This window comes from Psittacula echo (assembly GCF_963264785.1).
Source record: "Psittacula echo genome assembly, chromosome: 4".
In the NCBI taxonomy this organism is placed as follows: Eukaryota; Metazoa; Chordata; class Aves; order Psittaciformes; family Psittacidae; genus Psittacula; species Psittacula echo.
In genome coordinates this window covers 40946386-40970093 of record NC_137738.1, presented here as the reverse complement: position 1 = coordinate 40970093, position 23708 = coordinate 40946386, and the positions used below count along the sequence as shown (strand labels likewise).

The 23708-nt window shown below is 37.9% G+C and overlaps 1 protein-coding gene across 5 annotated transcripts in view; it reads left to right on the top strand.

Moving 5' to 3' along the window:
• The window catches only part of SYNE1 (spectrin repeat containing nuclear envelope protein 1), a gene marked incomplete at its 5' end in the record, with an annotated part of 295244 nt that overhangs the window by 126827 nt on the left and 144709 nt on the right, over positions 1 to 23708 (top strand). For 4 of the 5 annotated variants that reach the window (XM_080616380.1, XM_080616378.1, XM_080616377.1 and 1 more), the window contains 16 exons: positions 306 to 461; positions 1653 to 1944; positions 2645 to 2817; positions 3544 to 3853; positions 6245 to 6409; positions 7978 to 8334; positions 12780 to 12916; positions 13818 to 13995; positions 16065 to 16247; positions 17745 to 17888; positions 18210 to 18365; positions 20120 to 20284; positions 20707 to 20879; positions 21744 to 21897; positions 22034 to 22177; positions 23382 to 23546. In XM_080616380.1, coding sequence (XP_080472506.1) covers positions 306 to 461; positions 1653 to 1944; positions 2645 to 2817; positions 3544 to 3853; positions 6245 to 6409; positions 7978 to 8334; positions 12780 to 12916; positions 13818 to 13995; positions 16065 to 16247; positions 17745 to 17888; positions 18210 to 18365; positions 20120 to 20284; positions 20707 to 20879; positions 21744 to 21897; positions 22034 to 22177; positions 23382 to 23546 — 3052 coding nt within the window. The remainder of the gene's footprint in view (positions 1 to 305; positions 462 to 1652; positions 1945 to 2644; positions 2818 to 3543; positions 3854 to 6244; positions 6410 to 7977; positions 8335 to 12779; positions 12917 to 13817; positions 13996 to 16064; positions 16248 to 17744; positions 17889 to 18209; positions 18366 to 20119; positions 20285 to 20706; positions 20880 to 21743; positions 21898 to 22033; positions 22178 to 23381; positions 23547 to 23708) is intronic. The other variant, XM_080616381.1, reaches the window with a different exon arrangement.

Here is a 23708-nt window from a genome sequence, read left to right as displayed (position 1 = left end):
AGCTTTCTTTTGGTCTGCCTTTACTGAACCTAATAATAAATAAAAGCACTGTCCCTTTAAATTTTGGAGGCTTCTGTTCGCACTGTAGTTCCCATGATTTTGCTGAACATTTTTAGAGAGTCGCTGAATATTTTTAGATTAGTAGTCACTGTGGAATTACATTTTGTGTACAACTCTTATTCTCAAAGTGTAAAATTGATACCTAGCTTTATTTTCCTGGTCTTGTGGATATTGAAAGAACTGAATCAACTTCTACTAACTTCACCTGAGAAAAAATTTTAAGGGAGTATTTATCTGTTTTATAGTTTTGAAGATCAGCACAAGAAACTTGGCTTGTGGATACGTGACATGGAAGAAAGAATAAGCGCAGAAGCATTAGGAGAGAACAAACAGCTTATTCCTGAGAAGAAAAAGGAGGTGCATAAAGTTGAAAAGTTCCTGGAAGAGTTACTGAATTCAAGGTAGTGTGAAATACATTTCCTAAAATATTCTCACTTTTTCCTCTGCTAAAGCAACAGTGAAACTAAATTGTTGGGATAAAGTATGTTTGTGAAATAAAGAGAAAGGTGTCGCAACATGCTCCATTAAAAGAGGCCGAATCCAGATACTTCCAGTTTTAAGGGGACTGGAATTTGTAGCCATCTCCAAAATTCAATGATTATACATTTCTCATTAAAAAACTTATCTTAATGCATGAATAAATGAAAACTGAAAAACATAATAATAAAAAAATCTTAACAATATTGATTGTAAAATCAGTCGTAACAATGGCACTTATCATTATATCAGTTTTAAAATTTTCTTTCTGACCTGCAACACTCAGAATCAACCAGGTTAGCACAAATCCCTTTCACATATAGCTAACTTTATAAAAGAGCTCAAATAGCATCCACATTGGCTGTGAAATCTTTCTAGAACTGAGACTTGGCCAACAGATGATGAAGTAATTGCCTTTTTTAGTGCACAGTGGTTTTCAAATTCTTTTTTTTATTATTAGGTTGGTGAAGACAGAACATAAATAGCAGTCAGTTGTTCCAGCCACACAACATGCTAAAAGGAAACACCCAGTCACTACCTATCCCATGGAGACTGAAACAAGACATTTTGGTCTGATGAAAATTCCCTGTAATCACAGGGTATCAGGAAGGGTGATTCAGTAGATGGAAATTAACCGAGGCTGTATAAACCCAGAATTTTAATCCCTTTTACTGATTACCTTGTACTAAACCCCAGAGTCAGTGTCTAAACCAGGACAAATGTCCTGATCTTTCTGTTATGCCTTCCTACCTGACAAAAGACTGTGGAGTTCTCAGAAGCTTTGGCACATACAAAAATGTAGCAGTTCATATAGAATTGGAAAGTCTGACAGCCAAAAAGAAAATTAAGTTAGCTTTTAATTTAAATGTGCAACACAAAGCTTTCAGTGTGACCATTCTGAGTGCCAAAATCTGCAAGAAATTACACTGTACACAAGTAAAGATATTAATCAACACACACTGTTTATATTTCCTTTCAGTCTCTCCCAGCTGATTTGTCTATTAACTATGAACTCATAGGTGATTGTGTCAGCAACACTCATAACTTCTCATAGTTGCTATAGCAATATCATATGCTTTCTGAAAATGATTTTCAGTGTCATTATTTTCTTTCAGGGAATCTTTTGATAAGCTGTCCCAAATGGCACAGACTTTAAATGAAGAAGGCCATGGTGCAGGGAGGGAAGTGCGCCTGGCTTCTCAGCATCTCACTAATTATCAAAACATGGTCAAAACTGTCAAGAAGAAGCTACAAACATGTCAGCTTGCACTCCAAGAGCATCTCACTCTAGAGGAGGCATTGCAGAGTATGTGGTTATGGTTGAAAGAGATTCAAGATAAACTGGCATCATCAGAGAGCACTCTTGGTAGCAAAGACACACTAGAGAGACGGCTGACACAAATTCAGGTAAAGAAGGATACAACTAGAGATTACTCATTGAGTTTAATATTGGCTGTGGGCCACATTAGTGGAAGAGAAACGTTTTTGTATTTTATTCTTACTACAGTTATGAAGGAGAGGATCAGAATTTAAAGTGATTTTGACAAATTGGGAGGTGCAGTATGAAAAACAGGATGAAGTTTAATACAGGCAAATGCCAGGTATTACATTAATAAAGAATAGTGAACTATGAAGATTTGTATTCAGATACAAAAATGCTTCCTCATGGAGGGGAAGCCTTAGAATAATTGACACAGGGAGGCTGTAATATATCTGCCACAGGTGGTCTTCAAGAACAGGTGAGATAAACATCCTAATAGGAAGGTCATCAGTGTCGGACATCCCTCCATGGGCTTTCTTGAAATTTGTTCTAGCTATGTGGGACTGTCTTTCTGTGCAGTGCTTGTCCTACTCCTTAAATACTGCAATGTGAACAATCTCTTAGGATGACCAATGCAGTGAAAAGCCTGTATATCTGTGAGAAAAACTGCTGGATCACTTGCACATAGCAAGGGACAGGAACTTAAAGGAAAAGGTGCATAGGAATTCATACTGGGTATGGCTGTCAAGGATAAATAAGCTCACAGAAGGTAGTGTCCACCTTTGAAAGAATAACAGCTTTCACTTCTCACTTAAATTTGATATTTTGACTTATTTTGACTCACAGGAGATCCTCTTACTCAAAGGTGATGGTGAAGTTAAGCTGAACATGGCCATTGGCAAAGGAGAACAAGCACTTAAAAGCAGCAGTGAGGAAGGACAAAAGGTGATACAAACTGAGCTACAGACGCTGAAGGGTGTATGGAATGATATCATCAGCACCTCAGTGAACTGGCAGAGGTAAAACTCCCTGGAAAACGCAGGTCAAACCCTGCTTACAAAGAGTGTTACCTTATAGCACATAGGAGTCCATTCATTCATTACTAGTATGTGAGGGGAAATTTGCTTTATCAGAGAGAATCAAAATTGCCTGAAAAAACACATACTTCTATAAAACAGATGATCCTATAAGATTAATCAAATTTCATATGGATGGTACTTGATGGTAATTTTAAAATAGAAATCCTAGAAATTCATACAGAGAAAAACCTAGAAAGGCGTTTCTGAGTTATTGAACATGTACTTGGCAGGACCAAGAACATGTGACAGATATTTATCTACCTCTTCCTGACAAAACTCTAGGAAGTTTTCTCAATTATGCCTTTCAGTATGGTTTTTTTTAATAAAAAGAAGAAAAATCCTAATATCTACGCCAAATAATCTTTCTTGCATATTAAGATGATTTCCTCTTGTCTTTAGATTATGTTAGACCATTATGTTTTGAATAAGATCCTCGCAAACTCATGTCTATCGTTAAGTCCAGTGGAATGAGAATTACATTCCTTACTAACTTGGATGTAAACTGACATAGAAAACTAAAGCAAGCTGGAAGAAAAAGCATTTTCTAAACATATTATACATGGCAAGAGACAGTATAACATTATGCTATAAGCAGGGTCTTTTTTTTTTTTTCCCAGACTAATCAGAAGTTCTTACCTGTACTGTATATGTTTCTTTTAATGTAAGCTGCCTAGATTCTGTCATTAGCCAGTGGAATGAATATCTGGAAAGGAAAAACCAGCTGGAGCAGTGGTTAGAGAAATTGGATCACAAAGTGGAACAGCCTTTAGAACCACAGACTGGTCTGAAGGAGAAGTTTGCTCAGCTGGACCACTTCCAGGCTATTGTTTCTGAGATAGAGAATCACTCTAGTGATTTACAGCAACTCATTGAAAAGGCTGTGGAACTGTATGAAAAAACAGAGGATGAGTCTTTTGGAGAAACAGCTCAAGAAGAACTAAAAACACAGTTTAATGACATCACAACGGTAGCCAAGGTAAGATAAAGGCAAAAATCTTAATTTCAAGTAAGTAAAATGTTTAGACATCTATATATATAGCTAAAGTTTTTATTTTCATAATGTTTTAGTAACTAAAGGATTGACTGTGTTTGAATAATCTTTCATTTTATTCTAGCTCAGTCTAACAAAAAGTTGGAAACAGTTTATTACAATTGGAATTGCATTGGAATGCAAAAAAATGTATTTGGAATTGAAATTGGTATGGTTCTGATTTTTGAAAAGTGAAGGCCATATATTTTATTCCTAGTTGCTTATATACAACAGTATTTCTGACATCTTTCCAGATTTATTTTCATCTACTTATTTTTCATTCATTCCTAGCACTTTTTTTTTGTACCTAGAAAGGGAAGAATGAAAGGGAAATGCTTCCCTGAGCAGAAAACATATTGTCAGAAAGATAAATCCTACTGTCAGATATGTGCCCATACTTTGTGATACTTCAAGCCACTAAGCACCGCACATGCTACACAGGTACTCTGGTTTCTAAGGAAAAGATACATGAGGTCACTGAGATCTTCTGCTAACCAGATCATGACAGTGAACAAGAGCTCCAAGTTACAATCACCACCTTTTCAGCTAATGGGAAAGTTTGCATCTGGGAAAGGCTCCATGATAAAAGGTTAACTGAGACTGAAGTAGACACTAATTTCTTGGAAGTGTGCTTCAGGTTCCCATGTACTGAGAATAGTGCTGATGGCCTGTAGGTAGTTAATCCATAGTATATATAAAAAAAAGGACCAAAGTAAAAATTAGTGGAATATCTAAAAAATTACCTGTTGGGAAAAATGTTAAACCTAGGGCATATGAATTCTTTAATTACCATCTATTCAAACACTCTTTTCTTTTAATGGTGAACTTTTGCTTTTCTTTTTTTTTTTTTTTTTACTGGAAATAGTAAGCTATGAATATAAATTCTAGAGAATGAGCACAGTTTCATCCTTGTGTAACTCCATTTTCTTCAGCAGAGTTAAACCTGGAGCAATGTAAAGATTACTGACTCACTCAATACAGTGCTTTTAAACTTGTGTGAAAAGAGTATTGTGAGCATGGCAGCATTCTCATAAAATCAATACGCATCGATAAATTTAATTTCTTAAGCAAGAAAGCAAGCTTTGCAGTCTTTCCCCTGGGAGAGAACAGAGCTGACTGCAGCTGGTAGAAGCCATTCCCACCAGAAGAGACCAACTACAGCTGCACTTTGCCTCCACTCTCCCCTTCTACTGGTGCTATATTTTGGTGCAAGCAACATAAAGAAGAGGTGCATGTTGCCCTTCCTGGGGCTCTTTTGTTTCCCTAGAGGACCATCTATTTTGTTTAGAGTCCAGTGCATGTGGACATTTTCTTACTCTGTTGTTCCATAAAATGGGTTAAGATGTAAAAACTCTGAGGATTAACTTTAGGTCATCTTTGTTTAGCTAGTAGCCATCCATTGTCTAGTTGGTCTGAGACATTCTGAGAAATTATGATGATTATTTTCAGAGAGAACAGCAAGGCTTATTAGTCTAACTTAATTTATAAAAGCATTAGTTAAATGTTGAGTTATTCGAAGTTAAAAATAACTGGAGTGTAATTCCTAAGTGGTTTAGTTCAAAACTGGTTTAAGGACGCTTAGATCTAGAGTATTCATATAGGAGTAGAAACCTATTTGATTAGCTCAGTTCATTTTGGTTAGTTTTGATAAACATTTGTGAGCGTTAGCTCACAAGAATATAGCAAGAAATACGTTCAGCCAGACCAAAGGCAATGCTGGACCAGTATGCTATTTCACCTTTTCATAGTTAGGATAAACTCGCCCTGATTTAAGCTTACATTAAAAAGTTAAGAATGGAAGCCGCTGTATGCCTGTGTCAGGGGAAGCATCCTCTTCAGCAGAGGATCTTCTGATCTGGTGATTAGAATGGACTCTGCACCATAAGAACCTTTTGCACTTTTGAACAGCAGAAGTCCTCCTTTGTGGTCTTCGTATGAAACATATCTGTGACTCTGTTTCGCATTTGTAGAGACTTGAAACTCCTAAATAAGAGTTGTTTCTGGTAGCACACAGCTCCCTGAGAGAACTCATGGGTGACCTGCAAAAGCCTCTCAAGGATGTATTGAGAAAGAGTTGTCACAGCTGAAGCTTTGATATCTATCAGACAATGCATACGTTGTAAAAGGACATGTTAAAGTGCATTTTTGCATATATTTCCAGAAGACTGCTTCATCTTTTCTCCAGCAGAACATGCCTGTGCTTGAACCAATCCTACTTAAAGCCAGAACAGTATTTAAGCAATTTATTAACATTGTTTTTTTTTTGTTTTGTTTTGGTTTGGTTTGGGTTTTTTTGGGGGGGTTTTGGTTTGTTTTTTTTTTTCATCTGAATGATAGGAGAAAATGAGGAAAGTGGAAGATATCGTGAAGGATCATTTGCTATACCTTGATGCTGTGCATGAATTCACAGACTGGCTCCAGTCTGCAAAGGAAGAGCTGCATCGCTGGTCAGATGCATCTGGAGATACATCAACTATACAGAAAAAGCTGGCTAAAATCAATGTAAGATAAGTTACCTTTCATGATTTCATCTGCAGTTCAGACTCTATGCTCTAGAATAGGCTAGAGACAGTAAGTTGTGGGATCTTACTCTTTGTGTATTTGAAATAGGAAATGCCCCATCCCTGGAAGTGTTAAAGGCCATGTTGGATGTGGCTTTGAGCAACCTGGTCTAGTGGAAGGCGTCCTTGCCCATGGCAGGGGGAGTGGAACTAGATGATCTTTGAGGTCCCTTCCAACCCAAACCATTCTGTGATCCTATGATGATTTTTTTAACGATGATGATTACATTTCAGTGAACTGAAAGCAAGCTTTCTGAGCTATGATTATTTTTGCTTCCCTTCCTATATTAAACTGATTGAGTAAAAGTACAATCAGACCTGAATTAGGCACAACACACATGGAAACAATTTGCAAGGTCAGAAGCCCAGTGGCATCACAGAAGAATGTGGCTTAGCTGATTAATGAATACTGCTCTGTCCTCATTGCTGAGGATGCTGTCTCCATGAGCAGCGTTGCCTGAATCAGTCAGAAACAACCTTTCCGGAGTTGCATGAAATGAAGATGCATAAAGCAGTGCAAGGATTGTTCTCTCCAAACACAGCAGAAATGTGTTGCCTCCCTTATGTGTGCTTTCCTTACTCCAGCATCTATTCTGAGATATTTGAGTGCCTAAGTCACGTATTTCTGCATGCAGTGTTAAAGCAGACTGAATGTTTTGCTCATGCCTGATGTTTACTTTCAGATACTCATGCTGTCAACATTTTACTCTGCTCCTAAACATGTAGGAGTGGGCCAGCGAACAGGCTTCTAGAGGAAGATTCAGGATACCCAAGATCAAATGGGAGATTTGTTGTACACTCTCAGATAGTTTTCAGTCTCCTTTTTGCTCAAACTCCCCACATATAAAACGGGAAAGGAAGGAGACAGTAGTTTCTAGCTCATAAGACTAACAAAAGAATGAATACCATTAGTCTGGCCATGTGTTGTTTGGGATGATATTTATACTCTCCAGCCTCTTAAACTAAAAACTCTCCGGATTCCCTTGTAGCATGTGTGAGATTGAAATAGGACACTGGAGAAAGAATTTACTTCTGGAGAGAGGAAAAAAAAAAGGGGGGGGGGGGGGGAAGAGACATGTGCAACCAATTCTGGCACATCACAGATCACGGCTGTAAATGGCTTTTTTTCTGAGCAGCACAGTTGTGCTTTTAACACTATGAGCAGCTACATACTCGTGCTGCTGTTGTACAGATTACAGCACTTAACTACTTGTGGATCTTAACCTAAACAGAATTTTCAACGAAGTTTGTTCTTTCTCCCCTAAACTTCAGCTTACAAAAGTTTCAGGAGAGCTGTTTACCCACTGTACAGCCCGCACACTCTTTCTGTCGCCTGAGTTTTCTTTGCATCCGTCCTCCGGCAGTCCTTCGAAGCCTGACGGCTCCCCGGGGACCGCTGCTCCCGCCCTGTGCGGGCGCTGCTCGGTGCGGGCGGGACGCCACGGCCCTCCCCGCCGCGGCGGAGGCGGTGGCAGCTCGGAGGGTAACCATGGCGATGTTTCCCTGCAGGAGCTGGTAGAGTCCCGGCAGAGCGGCGCGGGCCGCCTGGGCCGAGTGGAGACGCTGTCCCCCGGCGCGAAGCGCGGCACGACGGCCGGCGGGTGCCAGCTGCTGGCGGCCGAGATGCAGGCCCTGCGGTCGGACTGGGAGCAGTGGGAGGAGAGCGCCCTGCGGAGCCAGCGCAGCCTGCGGGACGTGCTGAGCCAGAGGACCCTGTCCGAGCGGGAGTTCGCGGCGCAGGCCGCGCGGCTGGAGGAGGCCGCGGAGCGGCTTGGCGGGCTGTTGACCGCTTGGTCCCGGAGCCTGGCCCTCCTCGACAGCGCGCACACCGACGGCGAGGTCGTGGAAAGCTGGCGCAAGGAGAAAGTAAGGCCACATCTCTTTTCCTAGCTGCTGTTCGGTTGTAAGTGCGCGGCTACTGGGGGCAGACAGCTTCTGCCAGTGGGGACTGTCACAGAGGAAATAGTAACTTGCATTTGTGAAAAATATTTCTATGAAATCCCAGCTTTCCAAACTTTTTCTGTAACTGTCATCGCAACAAGCAGTGTTTCCAGAAGACATTTCTCGCCTTGGCTCCTGCTGTACAAGGCTTAGCAAATACTGCCTGGATCTCAGCTGGGAAAAACAGGGCTTGTCTCTGAGAACGGGAAAGAGCTACAGCACGCCAGTTGGGAGCTTCTCTTCCAAGTTGTTCAGTGTTTTAAACTTGAGAAGCACTTGAACAGGGACATGGGAAGCATTTCTTAAAACCCAAGTAGCAGCCGGAACCATTTCTTACTTATAATTTGTCAGGAGTGTGTTGAGCTCATGTTCTGTATTTCCTGAAATATCCTTGTGTCATGCATGTTGAGATCTTGTCCAGTATTTAAAGGAGTTATACCAGAAACCAGTACACTTGCTGATTACTTTGCAGTGGAATTAGAGAAATAGAGGTGGTTTCTGCTGCTATTTGTCTTCCAGCAACAACAACAAAAAAATCACGTGTATGTATCACAAACACACACACACTGTATATAAATATAGATACATATTTTCACAACAATCAAGATACGTGTTTGTATGTATCTCAACTACTGTGAAGCACAGGTGTTGAGAAGAGATACAGTATATTTCCCTTTCAGAGTAGTGTTGAAATTAAGCAGTTCAAGTAAAGGGAGGCCTGTGATGCCTGCTTTCTGACCCCTTGGTGGAAGATACTTTTAAAAAAACCACAACCCAGAACACCTTCTCTTTGAACTGAGATTATAAACTTCCTCCTCCAGTGCCTTTGCCAAGTTATTTCTATGGCTTCCCCTTTCAAATCTGGCACAGATTTATGGAACCTGCTTGAGTGTCAGTACATGTCTGCAGGAGTAACAAAGCTGACATTACGTTGGAGCAAATGATGGTACAGATATGCAAAGTCTTCCATGTTTATATGTTTTTACAAAGGAAAGGAAGACATGGAATTGTCATCACCATACATGAACAACTACCAGACATTTTTCATTTTATAAATGGAGAAGGATATTGTTTTTATTAATTGTATATATACTGTGTATATACTGTAACAACACTTTATTTAGATTAGACAGTTATAAACTTTAGCTAATGAGGAAAATGTAGAGGAATCTCAAGACTCACAATGCACGGCCCTAATATGTAATTTTATTTATAGTTAGAGGAAATGTGACAGTAATCCTGCCATTTCTGGACCCCAGGGATAGGTCCTATTGTGAACATAAAATAGCACTGCAGCTTTCCATTTCCATTGTCTCACAGTGGTTCTGTTGCCATGTGAGCCAAGGCCATGAATTAAAAATGAATCTCCTAATTCTCAGAATTAGCAAGCTCATTCTGCTGTTCTGTTGTACTCAAGCTCCATTCCTTTAGGTTTGTGCAACATAAAAGCAACAGATCTTGCAGTTGGAATTAAGCAAATTATTTTGGTAATTGTCAGATTCAAAATGAAATCCCAAGTGGCTGAAACAGTGCTATCAGTGTTTCTGTATGGAAAAATGTAACAGTTAAATGCACCCTGTTTTGGAAGTTAATGTTCCTGTTTTTTAATAGGTTATGCCTAAGGCTGTACATCATCAGAATAACCTTTTAGAAGTTATTGAGGTAGGCTATTTGGAACTGGAAAAAAATAATTGAAAACAGGCAATTCTAACCCTGTGTTACCCTTAGAACATGTTTTCTTTACCAAAAACAGCAACAAAAAATAAAAGCTGTTAGTATTTCATTATGGTGATTCCTGCCCTATGCAGTTTGTGGCATTTTATGTTTAAGTAACAGCCATTGTGTTTTTATTCATAATGCTTTTAAAAAGGATCTTGTGTGTAGTGTAACATAAAGTAAGATAAACAAAAAGTAGTTGGTTTACATTTTCCCCAAGTTTCATTGCTGTTACATAATTATTTAATTCAAATGCTCCTTTATATGGTATTGAAACAAACTGGCAATGAGACTCTTTGAAGTATATTTTATGGTTGAACTGATTTCTGGTGTATGAATGACTTTAAGCAGATAAAGTCCATAAAACAAGCACAAATGACGTAAATCAGAGGAGACCTGAAAATCTGCTGTAGCAGAGTATTTCTTCATACTCACAAGAACACATGAAAGTTTGTACACATAATACATCTGAAAAGTCTGTAGGCTTAATTTTATAGGGCTTCCCTGGGATGTATAAATGCAAACAGAGTTCAATACTGTTAATATAATCAAGCTGTGATTCATAGCCAGTGCATGTTTGTAGTTTTGTTTTTTCTCTAAATGGATTGTTCTGGTTTTTCTTCCTGGCAGTTTGAGAGGCAGTATCTCTGTATCTCTTTCTTTCTCTTTTTTTTTTTTTTTTTTTTTTTTTTTCCCTCTCTTGCTCTGAAATCCACTATATAAATCTTAAAATATTAATTTCACTGTTCAGAAAAAGAGATATGAAACAAGTACAAAATTGCTTGAGGGCAACAGGCACATCAGCTGAATCTCTGGCATTTGTACATTTGCTGTTCTTGCTAAGTCTGTTAATTGCCTTGCTACACCCTTGTAATATGTCCTTTTACTTTTGATTAACATAAAGGGATATCTTTTTATTGCAGTTAGTTGATACTTTACAGTGAAAAATCTACTCAGTGAGCATTTTTATGTCTGCAGTGTAGATTGTGGTATTTTGAAAACTTTCTGCGTGTATTTTCTTGTACATCATTTGTACCTTTCCCAAACATTCAGTTTTGTGTGGATAGATTATTGCAAACTGTTTACTATGTGTATTTTTTTATATATTTTCAGAATCATGATTTGGGGACTTCTTGTTCCACTTACATGTCCCTGTAAAATCTGTCTTCACTTTCATATGATCCATTTCTTAAGTTTATATTTCTTCCAGAATGACACTTAGATTTAGACAAGCTAATCAGTACTTACCAAATGCTCTGGCCTGCCTGCACTGAAGAACCTCTGCCATGGTGAATGTAACTAGCTAGAGGATTGTCTCCTCTCCCTGGGAGTTTCAGAGGAATGCCTGAAGAATTTAGTTTCTAGTGAGATAAAGAGCCAAGTCTGCGCTGCTCATTATGCTCGAGTAGCTGGCAGGATTCTGCAGTGGAGATGCTGTGGACGTCAACAAGGACTGTTTTTGTTGGAGTGGTTATCACACCTCTTCCAGTGATGTAAGTTAAGCCAACAAAAGCATTTTGGTTTTGCTGGCTTAGCTGTCTGCAAAGCAAGAGTCTTTCCAGTGCAGCAGTGACAGGCAGTAACCCACTTACTCTCATGAGATTGTAAGCAGCTGTATTTTTACATTATGAAGCCCTCTGTGAAAGAGTTAAGGCTGTTAAATATTTTGTGCATAAATTATTTTTTTTTACTATACGGCTTAAAACAGTTTTTATTGAACATGCTAAACTCAAGCCAACTGGCTAATTATATATATATAAACATGATATATATATAAACACGTATTGTTTGCTGTTCCCTAATTGTATGTACTTTTATATCTGTACAGCTAACTGACAATACCATAGCTCATTTATTAAAATGAAATGTATGTTTTAAACTTTTCTTTGAGAATATTTTGAGCTAAGAAAGTTGAGGCTTTGTCGTGGTTTAAGCCAGTCAGCAAGTCAGCCACGCAGTTTCTGCTCCCCCCCCTCCACCTCCCGAAGGGATGGGGAGGAGAATCGAAAGAATATAACTCCCACGGACTGAGATAAAAACAGTCCAGTAACTAAGGTATAACACAAATCACTACTGCTACCACCATTAATAATAATGATAAGAGAAATAACAAGAGAAGAGAATACGATACCACCCGCCGAAACAAGCCCAACCGAGCAGAGAGTGCCCTTCCGGGTAACTCCCAGTTACATCCCGGGCATGACGTGCTGTGGTATGGAATACCTCTTTGGCTAGTTTGGGTCAGGTGTCCTGTCCCTGCTTCCTCCCGGCTTCCCCTCCTCCCTGGCAGAGCATGAGACTCACAAAGTCCTTGGTCAGACCAAACATCGGTGTTATCAGCTCTGTTCCCAGGCCGAAAGTTAAAAACACAGTGCTGCAACAGCTACTAAGAAGGAGAAAAACTGACTGCTACTGCTGAACCCAGGACAGCCTTCCAGAAATTTGGTTTTTAGAAGCTCATAATTTCAAATAAGCTTCTGTAGGTTTGACTGCTAAAATACTCTTGAAAGTGAATTTGCATATATCATAAATGAAGTTGAACTGAAATTCTCATAAATTTAGATTCAAAAGATTAAGTTTTTCATTTACTCACCAACCTTGTTTTAATTTGGTTTAATATTGTTGTAATTGTTTCATTTGTTTTGTTTTAACAGGAAACATTGGATGCTCTGGTAAAGTCTGAACATATGACAGATGAGCTCAAAACTCAGTTAAATGATCTTTGTAGATTTTCCAGAGATTTGAGTTCTTATTCTTCAAAAGTTTCAGGGTTGATTAAGGAGTATAACAGGTACACATTCCTCTTGTTTATAGATAATAAATTCCATGTGTGTGGGAGGGGACATGAGCTGTCTTTTAGGGAGCCATTAATTGGAATTTTAGAATTAGAAACAGAGGTATACAGTTATTAGAATCATTATTTTGATTTTTTTTCGTTAATACAGGTTGTAAAAAGTAGCAATTTCATTGTTGGGTTTTTTTCTAAAAGCCAGGCTATGTCACTAAACTCAGCTGAAATTAATGTATATCCACACCTGACCTGTTACAGGAGGAATCTCTGTAAGAAACTGTGAGGTAGCAGTACAGCTTATTTATTTGTCTGAAGGAAGAACAAGCTATACCAGCTATTTAAGGTCTTTTTCTTAACTTTGTCCTTCAGTTTACTCTTCTTTGACTAGCTGGTTCTTTGAAATAGGGGAGCTAGCATTTGGTTGCTTTCTTGCTTTCTCTCAGGTCACTCTAGCTTGTTTTCTTGGAGTGTGACACCTGCATTTCAGACTCAAGATTCCGTTGTTTCTTGCAGGGGTTTTACAGCTTTGATTGATCCTTCCTGACATTTCAAATTTAACTAAGCCACAGAAGTTAGAATTGTAATCGCTGTAGTTCCGCAGCCTGTGGCTTGGAAAACTGTTCATGCTTAGGTGTTCTGAGTCATTCTCTGAAAGTGCTTCCACCTGTCATATCTGTGGCGGTTACATCCCAATTTATATGCTTCACTTTAATGGAACTGAAAGATTCTAATGGATTTCCTGGTGCCTCAGTTAAGTGCTTAAAATGAGTAGGAGGAATCCAGGTTAACTTAACCTTACCATTGTATTTCAGAGAACCAAGTAATAGCACTGTCACCTAACAGAGTCATCCTTTTCCTCCCTTCCTTCCTCTCTCTTGCTTCTCTGATGTGATAAACCCAGCCTCTGCCTGCAAGCTTCAAAAGGATGTCAGAGCAAAGAGCAGATCTTGCAGCAAAGATTTCGGACGGCTTTCAGGGACTTCCAGCAGTGGCTGGTCAATGCAAAAGTCACCACAGCCAAATGCTTTGACGTGCCTCAAAATATCAATGAAGCTTCAGCAAGCTTGCAGAAAATACAGGTAACTGTAGCAGTAAAATATTAGTCTAAGGGAAACACAATCCGTTTTATGTAAAGCTCAGGCTGAATTGTTTGCTTAATAATTTTTGTTAATGTTGCTGTGTAATCATTAAAGGTGACTAATTACAATGAAAAATCACCTTATTTTTAATCGTTTGTTTAGTTTAATAGTTCATATGTAGTCATTGTCTCTCATGTTACTTTTCCTAGTTTATTTCTTTTTTATTATAAGAAAAAATATGTTTTCAAAGTCAGAGAGTACTATAAAATCAGAATGATATCAGAATCAGGACTTAGCACCTGAAATTATTTCAAAGTTATGTAAATATTTTTTCTCGTATATGAAACTAGAGCCATTACATTGCAAGAACAGCTAAAATGTATGCAGTGCAAACAAGCATTTTAAAAATAATATTTTCACATGAAGCTAAAACAAGCCCGAACTCTTTCCCACTCTGTGGAAAAGAGTGCCAATTATAAGTTTATTTAATGAAGTGAGTGAAATAAATACTATTATGAATAGAATGTAGCTTTAATTTCAACTGCAAATAGCAAAATGAGAATTGCATAATGAAACTGTCAAACATTTGGCTAGTGTAACAGAAGAAATTTGTATGAGGTTCTCAGAAAATACAAAACCCCAAATCACTTCCTCCTCTTTTTGGTAAACTTACTTTCTTTTGCCAAAGGTTTTGCTTAAAAGCATAAACAATACTGTATTAATATATCAAATCTTTGGCTACCCCAAAATGAGAAAATTTATTTAGAAAAAATATCAGGGGAAAAAAATCCTAGTGGTTTCTGGTATTAAATGTAAAAATTCCAGCAAGTTGGGCTTTCTTTTTTTTCAGCAGTGGTAAGATTTTTTTGTTTCATCATTGCAGCACCTTCGTAGCATAAGACCTTACCTTGTTCTCCTCCCTGAAAGCTGCTTGTAGTGAAATAAACTCTTTTTAACATGCAGAAACTGCTTTAGGACTTCTAGACATGTCTTGGTAACCTGTATAAACTTAAAATTTTATTTTTGTTAAAAGTTATATATTCTGTCTGTTAGCATATTTAACATCATTAAGTCACAAGGCAATTATATCTTTGATTTTTATATAATCAGAACTTGAACCAGGTATCTCTCAAGGCTAACAGACTCTTTGCATTCTCTACTAAGACCTCTAGCGTAACACAGAATCAGAACCTGACTTAGTAATTTTTATATGAAGCCTATTAATTCTGAATGTGGAGGCAACGGTATGATTATGGATATAAAACTATTTTTGTGTCACATAATCATGATAATAACATTTTAAAATATTGGTATTTTAGACTGCTAAATTCCATTGAGTCCTAAAAGGTCACATGGTCTTTTAATAATTAGAAGTTAGAAGAATATTACCTGAGTACATTGAAATCTAAAAATCCATCTGTTTCCTTACATTTATGTATAGTTCTTGCACATGCATTTTTCCATACACTTCCTGCACACCAGCATTGTGGAATATTTCTGTGAAGAAAAATACTTTCAAACAGGGAAGGTAAATTAAGGACGCAGAGGGATAAATCACACGCCTTAGGCATTGCTGAGGATGTAAGTGTCGGCCCACACCTCTACAATGCTCATTGGAAGTCCAGTGTAGCTATTGTCCATGGATGGACAAATACAATCCAACAGTCCTATGTATCTCAGAGTGGGCCCTGATGCCTGCAGCTACCTATGCCAGGATACTAGTTCCCCAAAATGAAACTGTTACCGTTTTCTGTACCATAGAGATTTGAAAGAAATATAGTACCCAATTAAATGACCAGTAATTGTCTCATGAAATGCAGAACATACAGGTGATACTAGACTTAATATATACATTATTTAGATGCATGGCACTTCTGGATTAAGTAGCTGTTGTCCCTAAATCCCATAAATATTAAAGATATTAAAATGGAATGTACCAAAAGATGCATTAGCGTGTGAATGAGCAGAAGCAGTAAATTCTTATCCCTGTTAAATTTTCTGGAAGCTTGCCATTGACCTTTCCTGGAACCCAAATTTCACCAATTAGCTTCTTTTGTTACTGTTTTTAGGAATTCTTAACGGAAAGTGAGAATGGGCAACAAAAACTTAACTTGGTAGCATCCAAAGGAGAACTCCTGTGCTCTGTTTTAACAAAAGAAAAGGCTGAAGTTATCCAGGACAAATGTGCTACCGCTAAAGAAGATTGGAAAAAATTTATCACCACCCTCCACCAGAAGGAATCTGCATTGGAGGTATTGAGCCAGTCACAGTGGGGAAAGACTGGATCTTTCCTCTTTGCTTTTTGTTTCAAGCAGCATAGTTTAGATTTTGTATATACCTGTGAGTGTTTATGATGTGACAGAATTAATAAGTAGCTGTTTTTAAGATGTCCTGTTCTTTGGCTTACATTTTCCTTCTGTTTACCTATATTCCTGTGACCTGATTTCACTTTAAGTGGGGTGTTTCATGGAAAAAGGTGTTTTTCAGAGTAACTGAAGGTAGCAAAGACAGCAGTTGCTCAAATTCACTAGCACAAGTCTCATCAAATGTAGTGGATTATTAAAAGACATTTTCTTTTTAAGGACTGTTGCTGATTGAATAGTCTCAGTACAGCGGGTAAACGTCTCTTGTATTGCAAACTGGTGAAATGTGATGATTTATTTGAGCAACTTTTAAAATAAATCCCGGTGTTTTTCTCTGGTCAGAACTGACAATTCAACCAGCACAGAGGGTGAATATCTTAAAACCGTGGTTTGGGTTTTTTTTTTTTCAATAGTCTTCGGGTTTAAGGTCAAAAGGTCTTAGCTAGAATTCCCTGCATAGCAGAGGAGAATGAAAGTTCCTAGGTGTTCTTGTTTCGAACCAATGCTGCCTAGCCAGCTGAGAAAAAATTTAAGTACATTTTATACATTGTGTAGGAAAGTCTTTCAAAGAAAATTCTCAGGTAGCAGGGGCTTACCTTTCTTTATCTCAGGGTTGCCATGGGAAGAGGATGTTCTTAGAGGTTAATCTCTTTGAGCCAAGCATTTTTGAGTCTCATAGGCTTAGTTTTTCATTCTGATTTTTAATTTAAGTGATAAGGCTATAGCTAAAAAGACAACTAAGTCTGAGGAAAAAAGATAACTAGGGCACAGGAACTGTGCTGTTTAAGTTTCTATTCCATATGAATTATTTAAGATGCTATATTTTTAATCATGCAGAATAATCATGATTAAAGCCTAGAGAAGAATATGCAGGCACTGAAGGAATGCATACCTATGCCTTCCTGCACACATTTTTATAACCAAAATTTAAAACTAAAAAAGAATATAATCAGAAATGATCCCCAGGATTGGATTGAACATAGTCATGCATCACCTAGGCATAGTGGCAGCCAGTGTGAATGACTGCAGGCAGATGTTAGGTAACTCATATACCAAATTAACTTTTCTTCAGACTGCTTTAGCTGTGTGAGATAGATTTACGTTGAGTCAATGCTCGTAAGATCTCTAAAGCTTTCAGTTTAGAGGAAATTTGTTTCAGCCTCCCCTCAACATTGTTGCCTCTATTTTGCCCCTTGATGAGGTGCTCTCTCAGACTTTTCTTTCAGTGTCTGTGGGATGGGAAGGAGCACAGCTGGTGTTGTTTATTTGAAGAGTTGTGTAGTATTTGGCTGCAATTGTATATCCTTTTCGTGTGCTGTAATGTTGTGCATTACAGTTATGCCCAGTGCAGTGGGACTGTTGATAGAATTGTGCATGTCTTTCTAGAACTTAAAAATTCAGATGAGGGACTTTGAAGCAACTGCTGAGCCTCTGCAGGAGTGGCTGACCACAACTGAGAAGATGGTACAAGGAAGTAGCAGTCGGCTCCATGATCTTCCTTCCAAGAGGAGAGAACAGCAAAAGTTGCAGGTCATTTTTTCATAAGTCCTTTTTAACACAGCCAGACTTTCCTGTCTTCATTGATTCCATACAAAAGCTTGATCATTCTAGCATCCTGACCTCCAAATAAGAAGAGAACTAGTTTCAAGGATTGCTGTTGATGATCCTGTTCCATCAGGTTTCACATCTTCACATTTCTTATGACATGCTGCTTCATTGCTGTAGCCATATGGTGTGCCTTTCTCAGCAAGCTTGCCATATGTCACTTCTATTTTTCATGGGGCCTTCATGTTTCTCCATGTCCTGCTTTCTTGCATCCACTTTTAATAGTAACGTGCTTGTGCTTTACAGTCTGTCCTTGAGGAAATAAGCTGCCACGAGCATCAGCTCAACAGGCTAAAAGAGAAAGCTCAGCAGCTGTGGGAAGAGCAAGCTGTCAGCAAAAGCTTTATGCGCAGAGTGTCTCAGTTGTCTTCTCAATATCTTACTCTAAGCAATCTGACAAAGGTAATGCACCCAGTGTATGTGCTTTTGGGCAGCTCATTTGATGTATGTGGGGAAAAAGAAAGACAGAAATATGAAACACTGCAGCTGTCTTGCTTGTCTGCTTTGTGGTATGTCTGAGCTGTCTTGTCTTTCACGCTAGCTTTAAAGAGTAGGAAGTAATGACCTGGGTAATTCCATAGACTGTCAACAAAATGGAATTATGATTTTTTTTAATTGTTTTTAAATGTGCTTTGGTTAAAAAAGTAAGCCCCACCTCATTATAAAATAATCAGGCTTGATTTTGATTATTTCAAACATTGAAGACATTTTAGTGGCACCTGAAACAAGTATTTTTCAAGATTTATGGGAGAGGAGTGTTTTTTTGCTTTTGTGTTGGTTTGGTTTGGTTTTGTTTTGTTTTGTTACAGAATACACAAAAGTTATTACTTCATTGCATCCTATAAGGATTATTAACTATTTTCATTGTAAGCATCTTCATCTAAAATTAATAATTGGTCTAAAAAAATTACCTCTTAGGCTGCTTTTGAGGGTTCAAGGGGAGACATAGGCCAAACTCTAAAGAGTCATGCTAGGAACTGAGATTTTAGTCTAACTGGTTTGCTGAATGGTGTGTGACACTTCTTCACTGTTTCATAGTTTTACTGTTTCTATTGTCTAAACAGATAAGGTCTTTGTATTAGGACCGTTATTTTTTACAAAGTTTATGTCATGAAAGGAGGCTTGATATTCAATTAGGTTTTACAGTTATTATAGTAATGAGAATAATTAAGGATATAGGAAGCGTGTTACGGGATAACAATTCAATTCAGAAAGTATTTATGTTTGGCCTATTGCCAGTTTTTTAATTTCTACTTTTTCTGTGGAAATCAAAATTATAAAGCATATCTAGAGCTGTGTGACTTAGTGAAAATGATTGTGTACATGGCTGTAATAAATATTCATGACTGCAAAATGGGAAAGATGCATGAGTTACACTGGCTTATGTGAACAGAACTTGTAGGAGATGGCAGGATGAGAAGGAGGAGTTTGAGGCAGAGGATACATAGGATCCAGCCTATGAGAGAAATTCTGAAATTCTTCAGATAGCCATGGATGCTTGAGAAAGATCTCTCTCAGTAACTTCCTGTACCCGTTTCACTGGCTCGACTTCAGTTCTGTTACTGTGTGAAATGCACTCTGCTCTGTACTCTTGTTCTCCTCAGGCCTTTTAGCAATGTAACTTAAGCGTTTATTTTTGATTTGTATGAGTGTCTGTGATTTTTTTGAAAAGAACAGTTATACCAGTGGAAGTCATTGAGGAAAACAAAAAAGTTCTCTTCAGTTGCGACTCTTACGTGGAGTTTAGGTGTGATTTACCAGATGTTTAAGAAAAAGTGAAACCAGAAAAATGTCATGTACTTCGGATGAGAGAAGACAATTAGGTGAAGCTTTACACTTAGAACACAAAAAACCCCCCAAAAAAACCAAACCAACCAACCAACCAAAAATTAAAAAAACCAAACCCAACCAGCCAAACAAAACCAACCCGACAAAAGCATTTCTGAAATTTTCATGTGTACATTAAGTTTGGACGATGTGTGTGTGTATGTTTGCGTGCAAAATTCATTCCATGCTTAAGTAACTGTACGTTTAATTATCAATATATGAAGAGAATTTCTGAGTATAGTTTATGAAGCGTTAAAGTCCATAAGTAGGCATGGGGAATAAACAGTCCTTTGAATAGCTGTTGGTACTAATTGCTGTATGAATTGCAGGAAAAAGTTTCAAGAATGGATAGGGTGGTAGCAGAGCACCAGCAGTTCTCACACAGTATCAAAGACCTCGAGGACTGGGTGGCTGATGCAGTTCACATGCTGGATTCCTACTGTCATCCCACTGCAGACAAGAGTGTTCTGGACAGCCGGATGCTAAAGCTAGAGGTATGGAAACAACAGACTCCAAAACCTGCTCTTTTTAGATACGTTAAGAAAAATGCAAATAGACAATACTTCACACTAATAGTTGAAAAAGCTTTGTCATTGCATTGTTTTCTCGATCTAAATGACACTCCCTTTAGAAGATCAGCTTTTCCAGTCAACAGTACCTTCTCTGATACGCTCTAAGTACTTGCACAGATTCCATGAAAGCTTCCCTGTCAACTAAGATGATATTTTTTAATAGCCTGATCCTACCCTTTGAAAGTCTCTTTTTCCTTGTGTAACCCAGGTGTGAACCCCACTGTCCCTCTTCCAATTGACTGTATTAAGCTGCTAAATTTGATCAGCTCATTTTCCAGTAAAGCCAGTTAGTATATTCATGCCTAATTAATGATGAAAGTAAAATAATACCCACTCACTTTTAGGGACTGCTAGCAGTAAAACAGGAAAAAGAAATCCAAATGAAAATTATTCTGACAAGAGGAGAATCTGTTCTGCAAAATACTTCTCTGGAGGGAGTACCAGTGATTGAACGGCAGTTGCAAACCCTGAAGGACAGCTGGGCTTCTCTTCTGTCTGCTTGCATCCAGTGCAAGAGGTAAAAAGGGTATGCGGTACAGAATGATGCTTAGCAATAAAGTATTGTCAAATTTTTTTGAAAGTTAATTCCCAGAGTTTTATTATTACAAGAGTAAAATCTATATAAAATGACTGCATATGCCTAACATCGTAGGTCTAGAGGCCATAAGCAACATATTCATTTGAAGAAGAAAAAGTGAAGAAAACTGTTAACAGCTATTGTCAGTATACTCTTGAAAGTGGATTACATGTACATAATCTTGTTGTAATTTTTGCTTCGAGTTACCCTGGATGCCTTGAATTGTTCTCAGAAATGAGAATATCTTGTCACGGACATTAATAGTTGCCTGTCATGATCGTGTCTGGTTTTCCACTTGCCAGCATTTCTCAGAAGATACTGTTATTACAGTGTCCAATAGTTATACTCAAAGTAATAGAATAAAGAAATATAAGGGGAAAATGAGCCTTCTTTGGTAGGGTGTCACGAATGCAAATACTTCAATTTAAAACAAGAAAAGTAACTAAATATTAGAACACGGCAACTTTTGAATGTATGCAAAAGGACAGAAAATTTCTGAATCTGGATCTTATGCTTTCAGTTGTATTTTATTTACCAAAGCAAGAATACATCAGCTAGCTACATAACTTACAGACCTCCAAGTCTGTCCTGTTCCAAGTCTGGAAAGCTTAATTTCTCTGTATCAGCCAAACAGTGCTCCTAGTTAAAACCTATAGGGTTTTAAATAGCTCTCTTGCTTAGCTTGTTAGGTATCTTTCTTATAAACATTGTCTGGAATAACTAGACCATATGTATATGACTATATCTCACTGCTTATATAGCATGAGAACATCCACAATCATGACACATATTTTTACATTACAGTCAACTGGAAGGAGCTCTCTCCAAATGGACAAATTACCAGGATGATGTTCGTCAGTTTTCCAGCTGGATGGATAAAGTAGAAGCAAGTATGAATGCTTCTGAAATGCAATATTCTGAACTGAGGGAAAAAACAGCTGCCCTCAGCAAAGCAAAGGTGTGTTTGCTTTACAACAAACCAGCAACAAGCCCTTATAAGCAACAAAAAAAGTCAGAGTAACTGCAAGATTTATTTGTGGTCTTGTTTTAATTCTGCCCTTTCGTACATGTATTATTCTCTTTCTTTTTTGCAGCTACTCAATGAAGAAGTGTTGAGTCACAGCAGCCTGTTGGAGACAATTGAAGTGAAAGGAAGTGGGATGGCTGAGCATTATGTCACTCAGCTTGAACTCCAGGACCTTCAGGAGCGGTATAAGTTCCTCAAAGACAGAACGAGGGTACAGTTTTTCTTGATAGCACTCACTCTTGTTTTGTTGGCAACAAGGAAAAAGAGAAAGTCTATTTATTGATAATTGATTTTACAGCTAAGCGAGGAGTACAAGTTTAGGGACAGCTGTAAGTCAATGTAAGAGAAAGTTATTAGGGTGATTTATCAATTTGTACCACTAAGCTTCAGGTCTTTTCAGAAAGGTTCTAAAAATCTGAATCTGGCAAAATCATCAGGTGAATAGTCTGAGGAATTTAATGTCAAAAGTCTCACTGACTTCTGTGCAGATGTGATTTTGCCTATTGTGACTGAAAAGTTGGAAGCATCTCTGAATCTGGTTTGCATAAATGTTTGCAATAAATGCAACCAGTCGATCAGGTAATTCACAAATGGTTCACAACTACAGAAGTTTATTATTAAACACAAACCTTATTAGCAAGGAAACTTAATCCATTGTCAAAAGACCCAGCATGATAAGTATTACATTTACTGACAAGTGTTAATATTGTAGGACTGGAAGAGGTAAGGGCATAGACAGATAAAGGTCAAGATGGGTTTTAATGTAAGATACAGGATAAAGAAGAAATAATAAAAAGAACTGGTGATACTTAAAAGTATTTAAAGGTAGGTGATTATCTTCAGTTAACCCAAATTCTCCTGTAGTTATTAAATAATGCCTAATGTATGCTCAGACACGCAATACTTTAGTGCTGGGTTGTGAAATTATTGTAGCTTGCTTACCTGTATACACAGAAGACTTCCAGTCTGTTTCTCACTGTGCTCTGTAGGAACTGCCTGCAAACGACTTAGTTACTCCTCAAACCAAAAGATATTAGGTACTTTTAATAGGATATTATTATTCCATTGAAAAAAAAAATTGTGATAAAAAATATGCACTTTCTAAGCTAATACCCTTATTAATGACTTCAGTAAAGTTAATTTAAATTGGTATAAAAATTAAGGTCTTGTTATTAGACACAGTGTTATTTAAAAGTGATCCCATATCAAAACTTCAGATCCCAGAAGTCACAAACTTATGTGAAGAATCTTTCAGGATAAGTATCTGTTTCTCCACATTTATCCCCTCTTTCCCTGTAATTGATAAAACCATCCTCAGAATCCAAGTACTCTTGAATTTTAGGCCAGCTCAGCGTCAGATACAAACTTTTCCCCTTGATGAAAGTCTAGGTTTTATGTTTTCTTGGTTTATACAGGAGGCAGTAACAAAAGCTGAAGGACTGCTTCACTTACATCAAGCTTACCAGAGAAATCTGAAGGCCTTTGAAGTATGGCTGGAGAAAGAACAGGAAAAACTTGATGATTTATCACATCTTGATGGTGATGCTCAGAAACAGGAGGCAACACTCCGAGACTTACAGGTGCATAATGTCTGACAGTCTAAGTAAAAACATAATCCTACTTGTGAAATAACAAAATAACATTAATTTCCAGAGAAAAATTGCATCTCTATTATCTCCAGAACAGCTTAGAATCACATTATATTTAAGTACTCTGCTGCTCAAAAGTGGTTCTGGTAAAGT